At 47.7% G+C, this 19,294-nt stretch overlaps 2 protein-coding genes across 5 annotated transcripts in view; both read right to left on the bottom strand.

The window, feature by feature from the left end:
- The window catches only part of HDAC11 (histone deacetylase 11), a 76,684-nt gene extending 58,109 nt beyond the window's left edge, over positions 1-18,575 (bottom strand). The window contains exons 1-2 of one of the 2 annotated variants that reach the window (XM_033926424.1): positions 18,098-18,575; positions 16,832-16,980 (exon numbers count right to left, since the gene is read on the bottom strand). In XM_033926424.1, the coding sequence (XP_033782315.1) occupies positions 16,832-16,980; positions 18,098-18,099 (151 nt within the window). In that variant the 5' untranslated portion in view covers positions 18,100-18,575. The remainder of the gene's footprint in view (positions 1-16,831; positions 16,981-18,097) is intronic. The other variant, XM_033926423.1, reaches the window with a different exon arrangement.
- LOC117351298 (elastin-like) lies at positions 9,831-15,398 on the bottom strand. 3 transcript variants are annotated; one of them, XM_033926421.1, is made up of 3 exons: positions 13,917-15,398; positions 11,266-11,519; positions 9,831-10,414 (listed from the first exon to the last, which is right to left on the bottom strand). In XM_033926421.1, exons 1-3 carry the CDS (start codon positions 15,022-15,024, stop codon positions 10,310-10,312), a joined length of 1,467 nt encoding a protein of 488 aa, XP_033782312.1. In that variant the 5' UTR covers positions 15,025-15,398; the 3' UTR covers positions 9,831-10,309. The 3 variants fall into 3 exon arrangements, with proteins under 3 accessions (XP_033782312.1, XP_033782313.1, XP_033782311.1); XM_033926422.1 differs by having other exon boundaries at positions 11,287-11,519; XM_033926420.1 differs by having other exon boundaries at positions 9,831-11,519.
- Positions 18,576-19,294: the final 719 nt, after the last annotated feature.

The following is a 19,294-nucleotide window of genomic DNA, read 5'->3' as shown; positions in this document are numbered from 1 at the left end:
TTGTCCCTTGATACTTACATTTTGGAGATCTATTTGGGATCAAGTGAACATTATGTTTAAATCTGTTTTGCTAATTTTGAGACAAACAAAATTATAACAAGCACACCTTAAAGCATTTGAGCTATACAAACCTCCCCTCTCCTCCCACCCTCCCACCCCTGGGAACAGCTACTTCAAAGTTCAATATGAGGTCCGGTAAATCCAAAGTCCGGATAACCAAGGTCCAGAAAATCAAGGGTTCCTGTATTATAGAGGAAGAAGTGGGAGTGGCCTAAGGCCCCTCCCTGGTGCTTCGGGAAGGGGAAGGCCCACCATTTTGGATTGGTGAGCTGGCCGGCGACTCCGGAGCAGGAAGGAGTGAGACAGGAGGGAGTATTTCTCCCTCCTGCACGGCTTACTTCGTGGGTGGGGGTTCTGGGGGTTCCGGTAGGAGGGAGTGAGCATCTCTCCTTCCGGCCAACTTTTCAGAGGAGTTTAGAGGTTCTCTGCCGCAGCAGCTCAGCTGATGGCAAGGGATCAGGTACAATTTTCTAACTGGCACATGTGACATGGGCACTGGTTAGAGAATCTGGCTGGTTAGGCGGGATTGGGTGTCTGTCCCTTAAGGCAGACATGATTCTGTATAGGACGCTGGTGTGCGATTCTCAGCCGCTTCTTAGGCAGCTGCAGAAATCTGTGTCCTATACAGAATCTGGTCCTTATAGAATCCCAATGGTATAGCGCATAATTGTAAGGTGTTCTGATTGGATCAAACCATGACACCTTCTTAATCTCCCAGTGTTTGCCGTCCCCCCTCCCTCTCCTCAGGAATTATGGGCATTCATAACAGAGAAGGAAGCCGATCTGAATAGTAGTCTAGTTGGTAGTTCAGTGAATTGTAAATCAAGGAACCCAGGTTCCAATCACACTGTAACTTTTTTTTAAATTGTGAGCCCTCCAGAAACAGAAAAAAATACTTACTATATTTAAATATAAGACACTGCAAGCATGAAAGCTATTGAAGTGATGTACAGTCGGGTCTTTTTCTGTTCCAAGAGAGCTCACAGTTCCAAAAACAGAGTTAAAGTGGGATTTGAACTTGGTTCCCTCAGTTTACAGTCTAGTGCATTAAACACTAGGCTGCCCCCCTCCTGTTCTTGGTTATCTGTGTGACCATTTTCAGAGACTTCTGCTATACAGATGTCCACGTTCCTTATTTAAAATTTGGAAGTTTAAGTTTGTGAAATGTATGCTCCTGCTGAACATTTCCAGGGCATGGACAGCCATCTCATATATTTTCGAACAGGCTATATTCAGTTTGAAATTAGAGATGAGAAGGCTGTCCATTTTGGATGTTCTGACTTGGACATTGTTTCAAAAATGCCCCTGTAAAGTGTCACATTTAGTCTTGCAAATTTACTCCTGCGTGAGGGAACTTGTGGCAGCCATTTCATTTAGCATCTTTGCACTGGGCAGGGGAGCATAGGAGGATCACTCCTGCCCTAGTTCACTTTTGGACCACCAGGGTGTGCAAGGTAGACCTTTTCAGGCATGGGAGGCAGGAGGGAGGTGGGTTTGGGTGGAGTTGGCTGGGACAGGACATGAGAGGGATCTCTCCTATCCTAGCTTTCCACTGGACCAGGGCTTAAGGCAAATCCAGGAGAGGCTTGCAATGGGGAGGGGAGGGGGGTGCAGAGCTGACCAGTGCAGGACGTGGGAGGGGTTATTTCTGTCTTGGCTCACCGCTGGACTACCAGACTTCAAGGCAGGCCCAGGAGCGACCTGCAACGGGTCGTGGAGGGGGCGGAGGTGCAGAGCTGGCTGGGACAGGAGGGATTGCTCCACTTGACCACCAATACCTCTACTAGAATATAAACCCTCGGTTTACACTCGAGTCAACCATTTTTTTCCTCTCTTTTTTTTTTGGGGGGGGGAAGATTACCTCGGTTTATATTCGGATTGGGTTATACTGTATTTGAGTATATATGGTTATTGTTCCTTGGTTTATGTTTGGAACGGTTTATGTTTGAGTATATATGGTTATTGTTCCTTGGTTTATGTTTGGAACGGTTTATGTTTGAGTATATATGGTTATTGTTCCTTGGTTTATGTTTGGAACGGTTTATGTTTGAGTATATATGGTTATTGTTCCTTGGTTTATGTTTGGAACGGTTTATGTTTGAGTATATATGGTTATTGTTCCTTGGTTTATGTTTGGAACGGTTTATGTTTGAGTATATATGGTTATTGTTCCTTGGTTTATGTTTGGAACGGTTTATGTTTGAGTATATATGGTTATTGTTCCTTGGTTTATGTTTGGAACGGTTTATGTTTGAGTATATATGGTTATTGTTCCTTGGTTTATGTTTGGAACGGTTTATGTTTGAGTATATATGGTTATTGTTCCTTGGTTTATGTTTGGAACGGTTTATGTTTGAGTATATATGGTTATTGTTCTATGTTCTTCCAATGGAACTAAATTCTTTAGTCATCTTTAAAGTGGCTCTTTGCTTACCATGAATCCCTGTATACGAATATGTACTATTTCCTTCTAAACCTTGTATTATAAAATTTGCATGTTCAAAAACAGTTTAATAGCAGGTTAGTTCTGCTGAGTGTCACTGGGAACCATTATTTTGTATTGCAGTTATATAACAGCAATAATTTTTTATCTATAGTTTCTGTGCCACTGAGCATGAAAATTGAAGTGGTGCGACAACACTTGAAGGGTTATTTAGGAAAATTAGTTATACTGGTTAATCTGGTTTTTAAATGTTATCCGTAGGTTAAGAGATAAAGAGCCTCAGTAATAACGCCTTTCAGGCTTCAACAAATTAATTATCAATAGGGGATTGACAGTGCTAAATGTCGTAATTAACCTAAATGTTCACTGGTTATTAAAACCCCCTATGTAATTATTGTAGTCTGTGTTTTTTAACATTTTCTGCTATGAGGATTCGATGAATTAAGTGGTAGTACTTTGCTGGCATCTTTGCATACAGAGTATTCATAAAAGAGAATGACACAGGGACTGTTTCCCGTGACTAGCCGATGGAACTTCAGTTTTTCTGGAAATTACATCAGAAGTTACATCGGAAGGAGGGAGCCAGCCTGAAGAAGGTCCCAGAGCAAGCCTATGATTTTGCCTCTTCATCCACGAAGCTTCTAAGAGGCTGGTAGATCTGGGGTGGGAGGCGCAAAGTGGCTCCCCAACTTATAAGTTTTTTTCTGTTACATAGAGCATTGTGGACCCCTGTTAGGTTGCAAAAATTAGATAGTTCTTTGTCTAACAGAAGCAGGAACTTTAAATCATTTATGGTTTCATTGCCCATTTATTATGAATTTTTGGAAATCAATTTGGGACCAAATTAATAATTTATTAGATAACCCAGTGGCATTATCCTATGATACTGTGATATTTGGTATGGAAATGAGAGCAAAAAGTCAGATTTCTGTTATTTGCGGTTTTGAAAAAGCGCCATCGTTTTTATTATTGAAACCGCGAATAACTACTGAAACCAGCGATTTCTGGGCAGGCAAGCAAGCAAGCAGCGATTTCATGCATGCTGGGAAGAAGCCTTTTTTCTCTAGGGATGCTGGGAAGCAGCGTTTTTCCTCAGTGGACATTGGGGAAACATGGAAGCAGCGAATTTGTGGGAGAAAGCATGGAAGCAGCGATTTTCAGAGTTACAATACAGCAATGGTAAGTCATAAACTTTATCGGTACTGTACAGTAAAAGAAAAAAACTTTACTGATGACGTTTTGGGGAGGGCGGAGTCAGCAGCCCAAAAAAAAAAATCACAAACAAGCAAAACCGTAGATACAGAAACCGCGTATTACGAAAATCTGAGCACACTAACAAAACAATTATCCACGCCCTCATCACCTTGCACTTAGATTAATGCAACTCGCTACTCTCAGGCCCACCGCCTAGCCATCTCACTCCCCTCCAATACGTCCAGAATTTAGCTGCACGACTCTTATTCCGTAAGAGCCGCTTTACTCACGTTACCCCTCTCCTAAAGCCGCTTCATTGGCTTCCCATCTGAATACAATTCAAACTCCTCTTACTAACCTACAAATGCAATCACTCAGCTGCCCCTCACTATCTCTCTTCACTTATCTCCCCCTATACACCCCTCGTGAGCACTGCTCAGCGGGTAAGTCCCTCCTATCTGTGCCCTTCTCTTCAACTAGCAACTCCAGACTCCGTCCCTTCTACCTTACTGTGCCATATGCTTGGAACAAGCTGCCCGAATCCCCCAAATCCCTAAGGTGGACTCCATCTCTGGCAGTGTTCAAGGCCCACTTAAAAGCCCACCTCTTCGAGAGTGCTTTCATCTCATGACTCCTCACCTTAGGTTCTGCATCTCCAGCCCTATATGTCATGTCTGTCTGTCCACGTTAGGTTGTAAGCTCTTCTAAGCAGTGACCATCTATTAAATGGCAACATATACAGTGCTGCATAAGCCTTTCAGTGCTATATAAGTGATAAGTAGTAGTAATCTATTTGAAATGTAGACAAGCATTTTGCTCCAAAATAGGGTATTGGGTAAGAATCATTTCTCAACCCTATATCCTGGAGCACTTGAGGTCTTTTCCTCCCTTCAACAGGTGTGATTAGCCTGTATTTTAGGACGGTTTATCATTATTTAAATAAGTTGTCAGCTTTTCATTGTTGTAAGGGACCTGCTTGTCGGTTATTCTCTATGGAACAAACATTCAGCTGACAGCAGTCGGTGATTTGTTTTTGGCCACTGCCGACATTATGTCCAGACTAGTATTATAGCCCGTTACATTAACGGGTGCTAGAATATATGTCTGTGTGTCTTTATTTCTGTCTCTCTCTCCCTCCTGCTGTCTGTCTCTCTCCCTGGCGCCCTTTGTCTGTCTGTCTTTCTGTGTCTCTCCCTGCCCCTGTGTCTTTCTTCTTTTCTTTCTATCTATCTGTCTCTCTCCCTGCCTCCTATGCAACAGCATTTCTCTCTCACCACTTCTCTGTGCAGCAGCCACAGAATCATGCCCTCCCCCCACACCACTTCCCTGTGCAGCAGCAGCGTTTCCCCTACCCCCCCTTTCCCTTCCCGCGGTCTGGCTGGCTCCCTTAGTCCCTTACCGCCCCCCCTACCCTTCCCGCAGTCCCGACAAACCTTCCGATCCCAGCAGCGTCTGCAGCACTCTACACACGCTGCTTCGGGGCCTTCAGGCCCCGAAGCAGGGTGTGTAGAGTGCTGCAGACGCTGCTGGAATCGGAAGGTTTCAGGACCCGTAGCCCTTGACGGACCCGAAGCGAGCTCTGGGGGTTTTTTACGCGGGCCCAGCCGGAGCAGGAGGAGAAGCCTGGGAGGCAGGAATTAAAGCCCGTTCCGGCCCCCGCTGACTTCACCCTGGCCAGTTCACATCCTTCCGACGGCAAGAGCCGCCACGGCCGACAGGCTCCGCGCCGCTGTGCGCATGCGCACTCCTACCTGCGGGACCCTACAGTGCACGGAAAAAGGGAGCACGCAGGTGGGAGTGCGCATGCGCGCTTAGGGCTTTATTATATTAGATATTCAATGACAGGCCATGTCTGGGCACTGGCACCGAATATCCCCTTAAATGCATAATTTTATGTTTCGTTTCCTCAAAATGGGCCTCATTTACACAGCTGCGGTAGCAATGCTGCCGCAGTGAATGCGTCAAAGCCCGTAGGAACTGAATGGGCTTTTTTGCATTTGCCGTGGCAGCATCGCTACCGTGTCTTTGTAAAAGGAGCCCTATATTTGTGTGGTTTTCTACTTGAATTGCAAACCATTTTCATACTTTTTGGAAAGGCAAGATATCAAGAAAAAGCATTATAAAGGTTAATGTGTTGTCCCACTGCTACATTTGAGCTTTCCCTCACTATCAACCGTAGAACACATCAAGTACAAAGCAATCTCTTCAAAATCACACGCCTACTTTTCACTCTTCCTTTAATTCCTCTATCCTGGAATTCTGTGAGACCTGATATTACCAGATCTATCCAAAAGCTTAAATTATCTTTCCCCTCGTTAAAATATTAGAAAATTAGGGAAATTTCTCTACTTTAACATTACTGAGCTTTGGAATAACTTTCCTGTCCAGCTGCATAATTTGGGCTCTTTCCAATTATTTCAAAAACATCTGAAAACATGGCTATTTTCAAAAATGTAAATTCCGCTGCTCTCTACATAGTCACTAATTCTTTTTATATTTTCCTTTGTTCAAAACTCTTGTAAACCGTGCCGAGCTCTATCCTTATAGAGAAGATGTGCTATATAAAAACTTAAGGTTTAGTTTAGTAAGCTGCTGCAAAAAGTACCCTTAATGCACCCTCACATGGATCGTTCTTGCATGCTAACAAAGGTAAAATGGTTAACTTTCAGATTTTACCACAAACAAGAGAAAAATCCAACAGGAACTGCAGCAAAACCAAGCGAAAAGCAAAAACAACTGCAGACTATGACCAAGATGCAGGCACTGTTTATTTCAAACTCTAATGGTATATACAACCTTATTACCAACCGAGGGACCCGACACGGTCCATGTTTCGGACAACAAACCTTCCTCAGGGGTCCATGGTAGATAAGGTTTTGCAACAAACAGCATTAAAGGAAAAAAACAAGTGCCTGAACGAATGTAGTGCTAGATTGCAAAAAGCATTTACAAAAATCCAGCACTACACTCGTTCGGGCACTTGTTTTTTTTCCTTTAATGCTGTTTGTTGCAAAACCTTATCTACCACGGACCCCTGAGGAAGGTTTGTTGTCCTAAACACGGACCGTGTCGGGTCCCTCGGTTGGTAATAAGGTTGTATATACCATTAGAGTTTGAAATAAACAGTGCCTGCATCTTGGACATAGTCGGAAGTTTTCCATTAGTGCATGGGCACTAGAACATGACCCCCTACTACTACAGATTTTGGCATCCAACAGCTATCCACCGCAAATGAGGCATGCACCCATTACATCCTGCCCTGGGGAAGTTATCTAAGTGGTATGCTAACAAAAATGAAGCTGGCAAGTATAAAAAAATAAAACTTTAAAATCAAACCTGGGAAAATCCAAGATGGCTACTGAGGGCCTGTTTTGACTAAAAATAGCCCAGGAAAACCACAGAGAATGCTCAAAAACAGATTTTAGGGGTGGGGGGAAAAACCTTTTTTTAAAAACCTCCCAAAAATCTCTGATTCAAGCTGTTAGCTTGTACTCACAGAAACATATGCCGACAGGGAAACACTACAGCCTGTACTCACTGTGACACATGCTGAATGAGAGAAACGGCAGACAGTGCTGAAAACAGCTCACAGGGAGATCCTTTGCCTCAGTGAACTGGAAATCTGGATTTCAAGTTTTCTGACTGCCCCACCGGCTTGACCACCCCAGCTGGAGACCCTCCGCCATCCATGTCTAGCTCTGATCCTGGTCGCGTCTCCATGGAACCGCTCAGCCTGAGCTTTACCCATTAGCAGACGAACCCAGGGTGCGCAAGCTCCCAAGGGAACAGTCCCTGAGCCCCAGTCTGATGTGCAGGCTGTCTAGAGGGGCTTACTGAGACACAAGGAACCCCCTAGAAGCAGACTTTTTCCAAAGATCTGCAATCTCCCGCAGTCAAGATGTCCCTGAAATGGAACCTCCAGAGCACGAGGGCGAAAATCGCGAATGCAAAACACTGAAACTACGCAAAATAAAACACAAGCAGAAAAGATAGACTCCCAACAGCCTGTCTTGTAGAAAGGAACACTGAGGAGCTGGGATACTGGCACAGTGATGCAGTGGCGTACCTAGCATATGCGATACCCGGGGCCCATCATTTTTTGACACCCCCTCATCTATATGAAAAAATGATTTTTAGTAACAATCCACACGTTGCACAAGAGTGCACCTAGGAAAAAGGCAGCATCTTGCATACAGCAGTGAGCAGCAGAACAATACACCCACTGTAAAACAAAACAAGCCAGACCAGTACAGATTGAGCCTGCACAGTTAATGCTAATAGAGAACCGTGTCTTTCGTACACACAGAAAACACTTTCGCCCAGTATGGAATATGTAATCACAAACTACCCCTCCCCCTTAGCGCAGTTTTTAGCACCGGCCATGGCGGTAACAGCTCTGACGCTCAAAGAATTCCTATAAGCATCGGAGCTGTTACCACTATGACCGGCGCTAAAAAATGCTCTACGGTTTTGTAAAAGAGGGGATAAAATAGAAATATGTAGACAAAAGTTAAACTTGAACCACCAAGAAGCTGGGCTCTGCATACAATGCAACACAACAGAAACAGTGATGCATGTCCCCTAATATTGTACAAAACATAAAGACAGCAGATGTAAAATTTGAAAAACAGAGAAATAGCGATCATCACTTTACAAATTAACAAATAACACTCCCCCCCTCCCCCCCTTTATGAAGCTGTGTTAGGCTGTGGCGGTAAAAGCTCCGGCACTCAAATAATTCCTTTGAGTGTTAGAGCTAATATCGCAATGGCTGGCAATAAAAAAAAAAAAAAAAAACCTAATGCAGCTTCATAAAAGGGGGCTAAAAGGGGGTGGGTGGGGAAATAAAACAAAAATTAAAAATAAAATATCATTTTATTGGACTAATATATTTTTCAATTAGCTTTCAGAGGCCAGAACCTCTTTTCTCAGGTTAGTAAAGTATACTGCTGTTACAGTATCCTGTCTTGACCTGAGGAAGAGGGTTTTGGTCTCTGAATTAGAGAAACATGTATTACAATTAGTCCAATAAAAGAATCACCTTATTTCCATTAACAGCGGGATCTGGATAGCTCCTACTACCCCCAAACACCCTACCCCGCCTTTCCCATAAATAACTGATAGACCACACATATATTTGGTATAAATAGCCGCAGCTCAATTTATTAACAAAACCGGAAATAATTTGCATAAATTAACATCCAAAATCATTAACATTCATCTATCAAATCAGCAGCTCCTCCCGAGCTATCTGGTGTAACCATCAACCAAGTTTCCCCCGACCCCGCCATGAACAGCAAGAGTCTGAGGGGTGGCATGACCCCATGCCCCATTAACTGATTCAGTAGACCCCCGGGCACGGCTCCCCGCCGGCCCACCGCTCATCGCCGGATGAGCCCCAGCACCCAGTAGCTCGGGAGACCCGCCAACCCGAGCTACTAGAGCCATCAATAAAGGGTGGGTGGGCGGGAAAAAAGCCGCCCTGGAGGACTCAGAAAAAAGAAGTCCTCCAAGGTCCCGGCTTTTGAAACTTCCTCCAGCCACGCCCCTTAGCAACCACCAATCGTGCTCCTCTCTAAACGTGATCCAACTTCACCTCTGCTCTGCCTTCTTAATTCGATTCCCCTAACTTGCCTACCCACGGGCACTTAGGGCTCCCAGCCCCGTGTTAGCTTTCGCCCGTCGAGACAGGCTCTCTGGCTACATTTAACAGCGGGATCTGGATAGCTCCTACTACCCCCAAACACCCTACCCCGCCTTTCCCATAAATAACTGATAGACCACACATATATTTGGTATAAATAGCCGCAGCTCAATTTATTAACAAAACCGGAAATAATTTGCATAAATTAACATCCAAAATCATTAACATTCATCTATCAAATCAGCAGCTCCTCCCGAGCTATCTGGTGTAACCATCAACCAAGTTTCCCCCGACCCCGCCATGAACAGCAAGAGTCTGAGGGGTGGCATGACCCCATGCCCCATTAACTGATTCAGTAGACCCCCGGGCACGGCTCCCCGCCGGCCCACCGCTCATCGCCGGATGAGCCCCAGCACCCAGTAGCTCGGGAGACCCGCCACAGGACTGTAAACATACAGGCCCCCCCCCCCCCCCTAATAAAGTGAACTGCGGCTGTCAACGTAAGGCAAGGACCCTCTCACAAACCGACGCAAAATCATCGAGGAGAAGATCCCACCCGACCGCCGACAAATGAACCCCATCCTTGTGAAACAAACCCGCACAAGATACATCCACCCACTCATGCAATATTTGCAGTCCCCCTTGACTAACAACCCACTTACCCACTTGTCTATTCAATTTGGACAACCCCCGAGTCCAACGCCGAGACGCTAAACAACGAGGTCGGGGCACAATATCAGACCAAATCAATAAAACCCCAGGAAACCAATCCAATACAATCCTGAGGTCATCCTTGATAATATTCACTAAGTCCTTTCCGGAACATGCATCCACATCGTTCCCCCCAAGGTGCAACAACAGTAAATCAGGATGACGAGGACGTGAACGAAGGCGCTCAAGCAACAGCAGCAAGTGACTCCATCGCATCCCACGTTGACCCCACCAAGATACACGCAGTCCCTGCTGACTCAGTCCCAAATGGCGACCACCAGGACGAATAGCTGCTCTCTCCGATGCCCAGTGTATAAAGGAGTGACCAACGATCCACAAGGAGTAAGAACGCCCACAGGAACCTGCAAGACAAACAAGAACAACTAACCAACAACAAAGACAACCCAAGGTGAACAACATAGGGCGGTAACATGTGAAAGCCATAACGACACACCCACCCAGGACCTCACAAAGCTCCCCGCCCCGAAATCAACTCACTGGAAGACCCTGCCCGACGAATGTACCCCCGAAATGCATCAGAAGCCCAACGCCCCAACCTCTGTATGCCCTCCCCTGACATACCCGCCATGCTCGCACTCGTAGCCGCTCCAATCCGAAAGGAATGCGTCCCGTAGGCAGCCGGGTCCTCCCCACAACGAACCAAAGCCAAGCGCAAAACCGCCTGAAATTGATAACGCGTAAGCGGAGCACCCTGCGCATGCACAAACAATGCGGAACCCCCCACCGGACGCATCCCCAGAAACTCTCGCAACCGGGTAACCGGACAGGAACAACAAGCCGCTACTGAATGTAAAACTACCCAGTGCCCCCGAGCGCTCTGATCCGTCTTTGAGCTCGCAATAAACAATCGCACCAAAGAAGGCTGTAGTCGAACATGCTGTATCAACAAGCCACGCGACGCTAAGCGAGCCAAAGGACCAACCAACAACTCGCTCACCCGCAACGCCCCAAAAAACGCGATGGCGAAAGCTGCCTGAAACAAGCAGACTTCGTAAGGCGAACTCGCCACTTCTACCAACGCAGCCAACAACCGAAGGAGTAACTCATGAGTGATAGGCAACCGCGTATCCCGCGGGGCAGGACGAACACGCCCCATAGCTCTAAGCAATCGCTGTACCAAGAATCCAGACACCGGACAAGCCCAACCTAAAGCTCTGCAAAAGAAGGAGAATCCCGCTAATCGACTACGCACCACACCCCGGGAGGTATGCACCCGAAAAGACGACAGCACGAAATCCGCCAACAAGGATTCGGCCACATCACCAGGGCACCAACCACGCTCTGCCAGAAAGGTCGCCACCAATCGAAAGCCCACAGAATAATGCGACCACGTAGAATCCGCTACGGACAAGCGGAGCAGTTCCCAGATTCCTTCCTGACCAGGTTCCATAAATGAGCTGGCATCTGCGAACCTTCCTCCTGAGCATCCGGGGCCAACTGGCGAAACTGCAAGAAATTGAAACGAGACAAGGCATCAGCAATTCCATTCTGCAAACCTGGAACGTGACGCGCCCGTATATACAAATTCAACCGCAAACACCGCAAAACGAGCTCTCGCATCAACGCATTTACAGACAGACAACGCGCCGCTTGCTTATTAACTACCGCCACTACTCCTAAATTATCGCACCAAAAGACCACCTGCCTATTGCGCAACACATCCGCCCACAGCTCACAAGCCACAACAAGGGGGAACAACTCCAATAATGTAATATTTCTGGTAATACCCGAACTGACCCAGACGTCAGGCCACCTTTCAGCACACCAGGCACCGCGACAATATAGACCAAAACCCACACCGCCTGCGGCATCAGAAAACAACTCCAGATCCAAGCTAGACACCGCAGGTGCCTGCATAGGCACCGTCCCATTGAAATCCTGTAAAAAACGCGCCCACATACGAAGGTCAGCTCGTACTCCTGCTGAAAGACGTACGAAATGTCTATGATCCCGCACCCCCGAAGTGGCCGCAGCAAGTCTCCGCGAAAAAGCACGTCCCATAGGCAACACTCTACAAGCGAAATTAAGGGAACCCAACAAGGACTGCACTGTATGCAAAGTCGATTTAGGAGCCCCTATCACCCGCTCAATGAGCCCCAACAACTGTCGCACTTTCAGCTCCGGAAGACGAGTAACCATGACGTCCGTATCAAGCTCGATCCCCAAAAACACTAAAGAGGTAACAGGACCCTCTGACTTGTCCCCCGCTAACGGAACACCAAACTCGGCGGACATTTCTTCAAAAACCCTCTTTAAACTCTCGCACACCATACTGCCGCCGGCACCAACAAATAAGAAGTCATCCAAGTAATGTACCACTGAAGCGAACCCCGCTCTCTGCACTAAGACCCAATGCAAGAACGAACTGAACTTTTCAAAATACGCACACGAAATGGAACATCCCATCGGCAAACAACGATCATAAAAGAAAAAACCTTCAAATCGAAAACCCAATAACGGAAAGGACTGAGGATGAATCGGCAACAATCGAAACGCCGATTCAATATCCACTTTGGCCAACAATGCGCCCCGTCCCGCCTCCACGATAAGGCGCAGTGCACAGTCAAAGGATGCATACCTGACAGAACACATATCTCGCGGAATGCCCTCATTAACAGAATGACCCAAAGGTCGAGACAAGTTATGAATGAGCCGAAACTGCCCTGGAACCTTTTTAGGAATCACCGCCAAAGGTGAAATAATCATCTGTGGAAAAGGAGGCTCCCGAAAAGGACCGGCAATACGCCCCAACCGCAATTCCCCCAATAACTTGTGGCGCACTATGTTCCGCAACTGTGAAACCGAAGAGGCGTTCTGAACCCGCCCCCTAACCAAAGAACCCTGAAAAGGTATAACAAAACCAGAAGTAAAGCCCGCTTCCAACAAGGCAGCCGCCTCCCGCGGCCTATACCTCAGAAGCCAAGGACGCATTGCCTCAATTCGTACAGGTGTCGGCAACTCACCAGAAAACTCACTTCCCTGCCCCACCTGCAACACCGCCACTGCGCTTGGGGCACTTGAGGGCTGTATGCGCCTGACCACAGACCGAGCAAGCATGTCTAAATTTACAGTCGGTGAAAGGGCAGCTGGACTTATTAAATTTCCAACAGACGTCGGACCCAGCAGCGGAACCTCCACCGACTCCCCCTCGAAAAGGCCGCCCGCCACCTGCAGGGCCGGGTGCCGCCTTACTAACCTGTTGGGACAGAGACTTAGACGCCATGTGAGTAAGCCACAAATTCACATCCTGGGTACCCCAAGACATAAACCTGTTCTCCTCCATTTTGTCACGAAAAGCCTCGTCATAATTTAACCAGGCCCAACCGCCAAACCTCTGATACGAATCTAAAATAGAATCTGCATAAGACAGCAATAAACCGTAATCCAGCGGGTTGGCTCGCCCCCAAACGCTGGCCAGCCTCAAGAAAGCCCGCACCCAATTAAGGATTGACCGCGCTATAGGGAAAGGTTTCACCTCCTTCCGATCTTTTTTGGATTTTTTAGTACCCCGTCTGTGAGCCCTGCCCTCCATCAAACGAAAAATATCCACGCAGGACCGCCGTCGGATTTTACGACGCAAAGAACGAGGCACCCGTTCCCAAAGCTCCGACAAGGCCACTAATGCCGGAACCCCACGCACCCCTCCCGAAGAACCCCCGACCTCACCTCCCGCCGAAGGCTCAACCCTGCCTGCCTGCCCTTTAGATGAGGACGAGGAAACAGACGAAGACGACGAGGAAGACGCTGACGACGACGAAGACGACTTGCCCCGCCGCCGGCTACGCTTACTCTTTTTACCGCGAGCTTTACCCACAAGAGCAACCTGAGCAGGCGCCACATTACCCTGTGAAGAAGATCCTTGATCCACGACTCCACCAGATGATATGCCGCGGACAGCATTCCCACTAGAAGAAACAGGTCCAGAAGCCAAGACGCCCCGAACAGCAACCCCTGGCAAGGAAGACGAGAGATGAGAAGATCCCGTAGCGCCTCCGCCAGCAGCCACTTCACCACCGAACGCCAAACTGCGCTCCGAACCGGAACCTCCTGGCCGCTCAGGTGCTCTCGCAGCTCCCACATCCGAAACACCAGAATCTCGACCTCCAGGAAGAAATGCAGGCATCTGTGGAGACCAAGAAAACAAGGAGGCAGGACCAGGCAAAAAACTTCCACCCATGCCCAAAGGGACACCCCAACCAGTACCATAACTACAACTTGGCAAAATTCCCATAGCCATAGGGCCAACAGAGCTCCCCCCCCACTGTGATACCGAGGGTCCCACTCCACTAACAGAAGACCCTGGACCCCAGGACGGAGAACCCCAACCAGGACCCCAACTCCCAGGAAAAACACCTGCCCAAGACGTCGATGCACCTCCAACCGGAACGGACCCCTGGCTGAAACAATCCATCCCCCTGCCTACACCAAAAACATGAGGAGACCCACAGGAATCCAAAACCCCCATACCCCGATGCATAGGAGCAGCCACCCCGTCACGGAGCGACCCCAAACCCCCTTCAATCCCTATGTGTGCCGAAGAAGCAGCAGTAGCATCCTCGGCCACCCTCCCGCTCATTTCCAACGCCACAGGGGCCGCACCAGTAGCCCCAGGCAAAAAAGCCGTTACAGAAGCCCCGCCCACACACGACACCGACGAACTGCGGCCGGCCGAAACAGCCCCACCCGGGCCACTCGACGCAACAGCCTGAAGCCCCACTTTGTTCCCAGGTACACCCGCTAACCCAACACTCCCCCGAGTCCCCCCGAGACCTGCAATGGCCATAGCTGACAACGCGGCGGTCTTAGACCTGCGCACGGGCCGAATTCTCTCCTCCCCCATGCCCCGACCCACCTGCTGCGTCGCGTCTTCCGAAAAGGAATCACCAGCGAGCAGCGAAATCTCCGCAACGTCTCCCTCAGCGCTGTCACTCTGCATACCGCTGGGCTCCATACCGCCGCCGAAAAAAGTACAGAAAACAGCTCAAAACCGCCTACAAAGTCCCAGCACCTGCGCACCACCACCGCCAAAAAAGCCGCCCTGGAGGACTCAGAAAAAAGAAGTCCTCCAAGGTCCCGGCTTTTGAAACTTCCTCCAGCCACGCCCCTTAGCAACCACCAATCGCGCTCCTCTCTAAACGCGATCCAACTTCACCTCTGCTCTGCCTTCTTAATTCGATTCCCCTAACTTGCCTACCCACGGGCACTTAGGGCTCCCAGCCCCGTGTTAGCTTTCGCCCGTCGAGACAGGCTCTCTGGCTACATTTTTCTATTTATAAATATTTATCAACACAGCTACAATACTACTTTATCCTAAAGCGAAAAAAAATAAATAAGAATTTATTTTCTACCTTTGTCTTCTCTGGTTTCTGCTTTCCTCATCTTCTTGTCATTCTCTTCTTTCCATCCACTGTCTACCCTCTCCCCCTTCTATATGGCATCTTCTCTCCTTCTAAGCCCCTTTCAGAAACTGTATGCCTCCCGCTTCCATCTCTCCCTTCACCCCCATTGGTCTGGCATCCATTTCTTCCTTTCCCTCCCCTCCTCCAATGGTCTGGCATCTCTCTCCTCCCCTTCCCTCTCCCACAACCCCATGGTCTGGCATTTCACCCTCTCCTCTCCTTTCCCTTTCTTCCTTCGTCTTCATTCTCCATCTGTCTAGATTAAGTTCTTATTACCCAGTCCTCAATTTCCCTTTTCACTGTGTCCAGCTACAGCTTGCCACCTCTTTCCCTCATCCCCTCCAGTATTTCACTAACTCTATCCTCTTCTCCCCATCCAGCATGTGCCCTTTTTTATTTATCCCCTGCCTTCCATCATGTTACCTATCTCTACCCCTTCCATTCAGCATAGGCTCCCCCTCTACCCTCCCCACTAACATCCAATGTCTGCCCTTTCTCTCTCCATCCAACCCTCTTCCATCAGCACCTGCCCCTTCTTTCTTCCTTCACCCCACTTCCATCAGCATCTGCCTCCTCTCTCCTTGCAACCCAATTCCATCCAGTATCCTTCCCCCTTCTGCCTCTCTTCCTCTCTCTGCACTCCCAATTTCATCAGGATCTGTCCCTTTTCTCTCCCTCAACCACTCTTCCATACCAGTATCCTGCTCTCTTCTCTCCCTCCATCCCAATGCCATCCAGTATCTTGCCCCTTCACCTCCCCACTGTTGCTGTATACTTATCGAACCAGCAGCAGCTGTAAAACATTTAAATGCAGTCATTGCGGGACCTTGCTACACCTTGCCAGGGAACTGCTGGCTCTGTTCTGGAACAAACAAGTGACGTTGGAGAGAGTGGACCGGCAGCTGCAGTCATCATGGGACCTTGCTGCACCCCTGCTCTGGAACAAGGAAGTGATATCGGAGGGGGTTGACAGGCAGCCATAGAGAGGTGCAGGAAGGTCTTGCGATGACTGACTTTAAAGTTTATTGCCGCTGCTGCTGTTTCAGGAAAGCAGCAGAGGCAGAGTAGGGCGAGAGGTTCCGAACTGGGTGTGCCAGCTGTGCACCCTGGATGGACTGCCCCTCCCACCCCACCACTGCAGTGATGAGGTATGAGGGGGAGGGTTTTAAGTCTCTGAAATTCTGAGGCTTCCTACAAAGTCCTGGCAGGTAGAGGGAAATAGCCCACTAGTCCAGGAATAAAGTGGGATTGTACTTATAATCAAAGCTACAACCATGTCAGCACAACACATTGGTTTCACATTCTTTAGGACAATGTGATTTCTTTCAACAGTCCCTCTCCGCCTTCCCAATTATTTACCTTTCAAAAAGTTAATAACCTTCCCCCATTTTCCAGCATCAAATGGATGTAGTTTCTCAAGTCCCATAAAGGTGATGTTATATTCTGGAGAATACACAATGGGCCAGCATGTGGATGGAACATCATGATATAACTGAGTTTTGTGAGGCCTAAGAAAAAAAAAAACAAAAACAAGAGGTCATGGACTGAAACTGAGGGGCACTAGGCCCAGGACAAATATCAGGAAATTCTGTTTTACACGAGTGGTGGACGCTTGGAACACTCTCCCGGAGGAGGTCATGATGGAGACCACCATTCCGGGATTCAAGGGCAAGTTGGATGCACACCTTCTCACAAATCATATTGAGGGATACGAGTAAACAAGGTTTCTCAGCAGGGAACACCTGGCTTGGCCTCCGCGAGTGTGGGTCGCCAGAGTAGACGGACCTAAGGTCTGATCCGGCGAAGCCATTTCTTGTGTTCTTATTGCAATTATAGTGATACAGATATATTCTTAATAAGCTAGATGTCACAAAACATCTCCAGTCCAATGTACTGCTACAGAGAAAAGCAACACCATTATATACATATAGTATATGGAAATTTCAATGCTAGCCTACGGTCTACCAAAAGAATTAGAGAAAGAAAACAGCTAAACAGCCTGAATGAGCCAATTGGTTCTCATGTGTTGTCATTTACTATGTAGGCCACAATCATTTTCCAAATAAAACAAGGTTAACTTATTTATGTGGTTCCACCCACATTAGTAATAACAATGCAAATTGTGTGTGTTACTCAACAGTTGTTGCATGATAGAAAACCAAATCTGATGGCTTATGATGCAATGCATTTAAAGACTACAGAAAACGTAAATTTAAGAGAAATTTTTATCCTAAGGATACACAAGTAGTGGTAAAACGGCCCAAAAAAAAGAGCTACGCTTCAATTGCAAAGCAGTTTTTTAAAAAAAATGATGTATTTATTATGCAACTTATTCTACTAAGAATACTTTTTAGCGAATTGTTGCACATGCAGGCACGGGGGGGAAGGTGATGAAAGAGAGGAGGTTGGGGTAGTGATATCAAGCGTGGACTGGGAGCATCGTTTTGGTCAGAGGAATCAATGCAGCAAGAAGCGGCCCTCGAGCCCCCGCTACAAGAGAGAGGCTGAAATGCAGTCAATAGCACCGAGTAGCACAGAAACCCAATAGGCGCGAGACGGTGGAGCCCGCTCAGCTCGCGCCTCCCAGAGCAGGAAGTGTTCTAATACGCAAAAGCCTCTACTTACATCCCTCTCTTCCGGAATCCCACCGCGCCGCACCTGCTGCAGCCGAGCGGAAGCGAAAACCAGCCGATGACGTAGCGGAGGTGGGGCCAAGCGGCCTCTTCGCTGTAGGGGGCGGGGTCGAATGTTGGAAAGAGGCGCGAGGTTGTAGCAAGGGATGAGCAAGGAGAGTCATAACAGAGGGGGGGGATGCTGCCTGCTTTTTTTTTCTTTCAAAGGAAAACAAGATCAACAAATGTGCACCGGAGCCGGGTTTTTAAAAAGCGGGCCTGATAGGCTGAGGTGCACGAAGCAAGAGGCAGAAAAGCAGGGCAGATGCAGTAGCTACTACTACCATTTGTTATTTCTAAAGTGCAAGAGACGCAAGCAGCGCTGTACATTAAACGCAAGAGACTGCGCCTGCTCGGAAGAGCTGGAGCGGACGCAGGTGCGTCCTAGAAGCCAAGGGCTGCGCGTGGGAGAGCCGCGAGCGCTCCTGTGAGCACTCGGAGAAGGAGCAGAGTCAGGTGGCTTAAATGGTCCTGGACCCAAAATGGCCACCAAGACCTCCTGCAGCAGTCTTAGCAGGCATATTGGCTGAGGAACTAGCAGGGGCAAGACCAATGGGATTGTTGTTGCCTGGAAGAGGCGACTATCTCACCAGGCATTTTAAAAGGGCAGTAGACTGTGTTAGTGTCAGTCTCCATCCTAATTTTGGGGGATAATTTTATATGGAGGAAAAAGACCACCCAAGACTTTTAAAACGAACTTCAGTTAATGTCTGCTTTTTTATTGCTTCCTCCATCTCATTCATTGGTCTCAAAAAAAAAAACAAACAAACTCCAAAATGATTATATATGCTGGTTATTCAGTATGCAAAATTGTGGAAAGAGTCCTGTCCTGAGAAACTAAAAACATGAGGATTGAAGAGTTTTGATCATACACTTAAATGATTTTTACTATTTAATGTAAAACTTAATCCTCTGTAGATATTGATGTATTTTGTCAAAACTATCGCAAGTCTAAGCTCAGCCCTACTCAAAAAATCAGAATTCATAGAAGCCCCACTAGGAACAACGCTGGCATCTTCATTTCTCTCGCAGCAACAGATTTTGACTCTCGGTAGTAGAGGTGCACCAGAATCAGCATGTCAGATGCTAAGAATGCTAGGCCACGTGGCCTCTGCAGTCCTTATAACTTTGTAGGCATGCCTCAGTTTTA

The sequence above is a fragment of the Geotrypetes seraphini genome, chromosome 17 (assembly GCF_902459505.1).
Source record: "Geotrypetes seraphini chromosome 17, aGeoSer1.1, whole genome shotgun sequence".
Lineage (NCBI taxonomy): Eukaryota > Metazoa > Chordata > Amphibia > Gymnophiona > Dermophiidae > Geotrypetes > Geotrypetes seraphini.
Note: the sequence above shows the minus strand (reverse complement) of the source record. Positions and strands in the feature narration are given on the sequence as shown.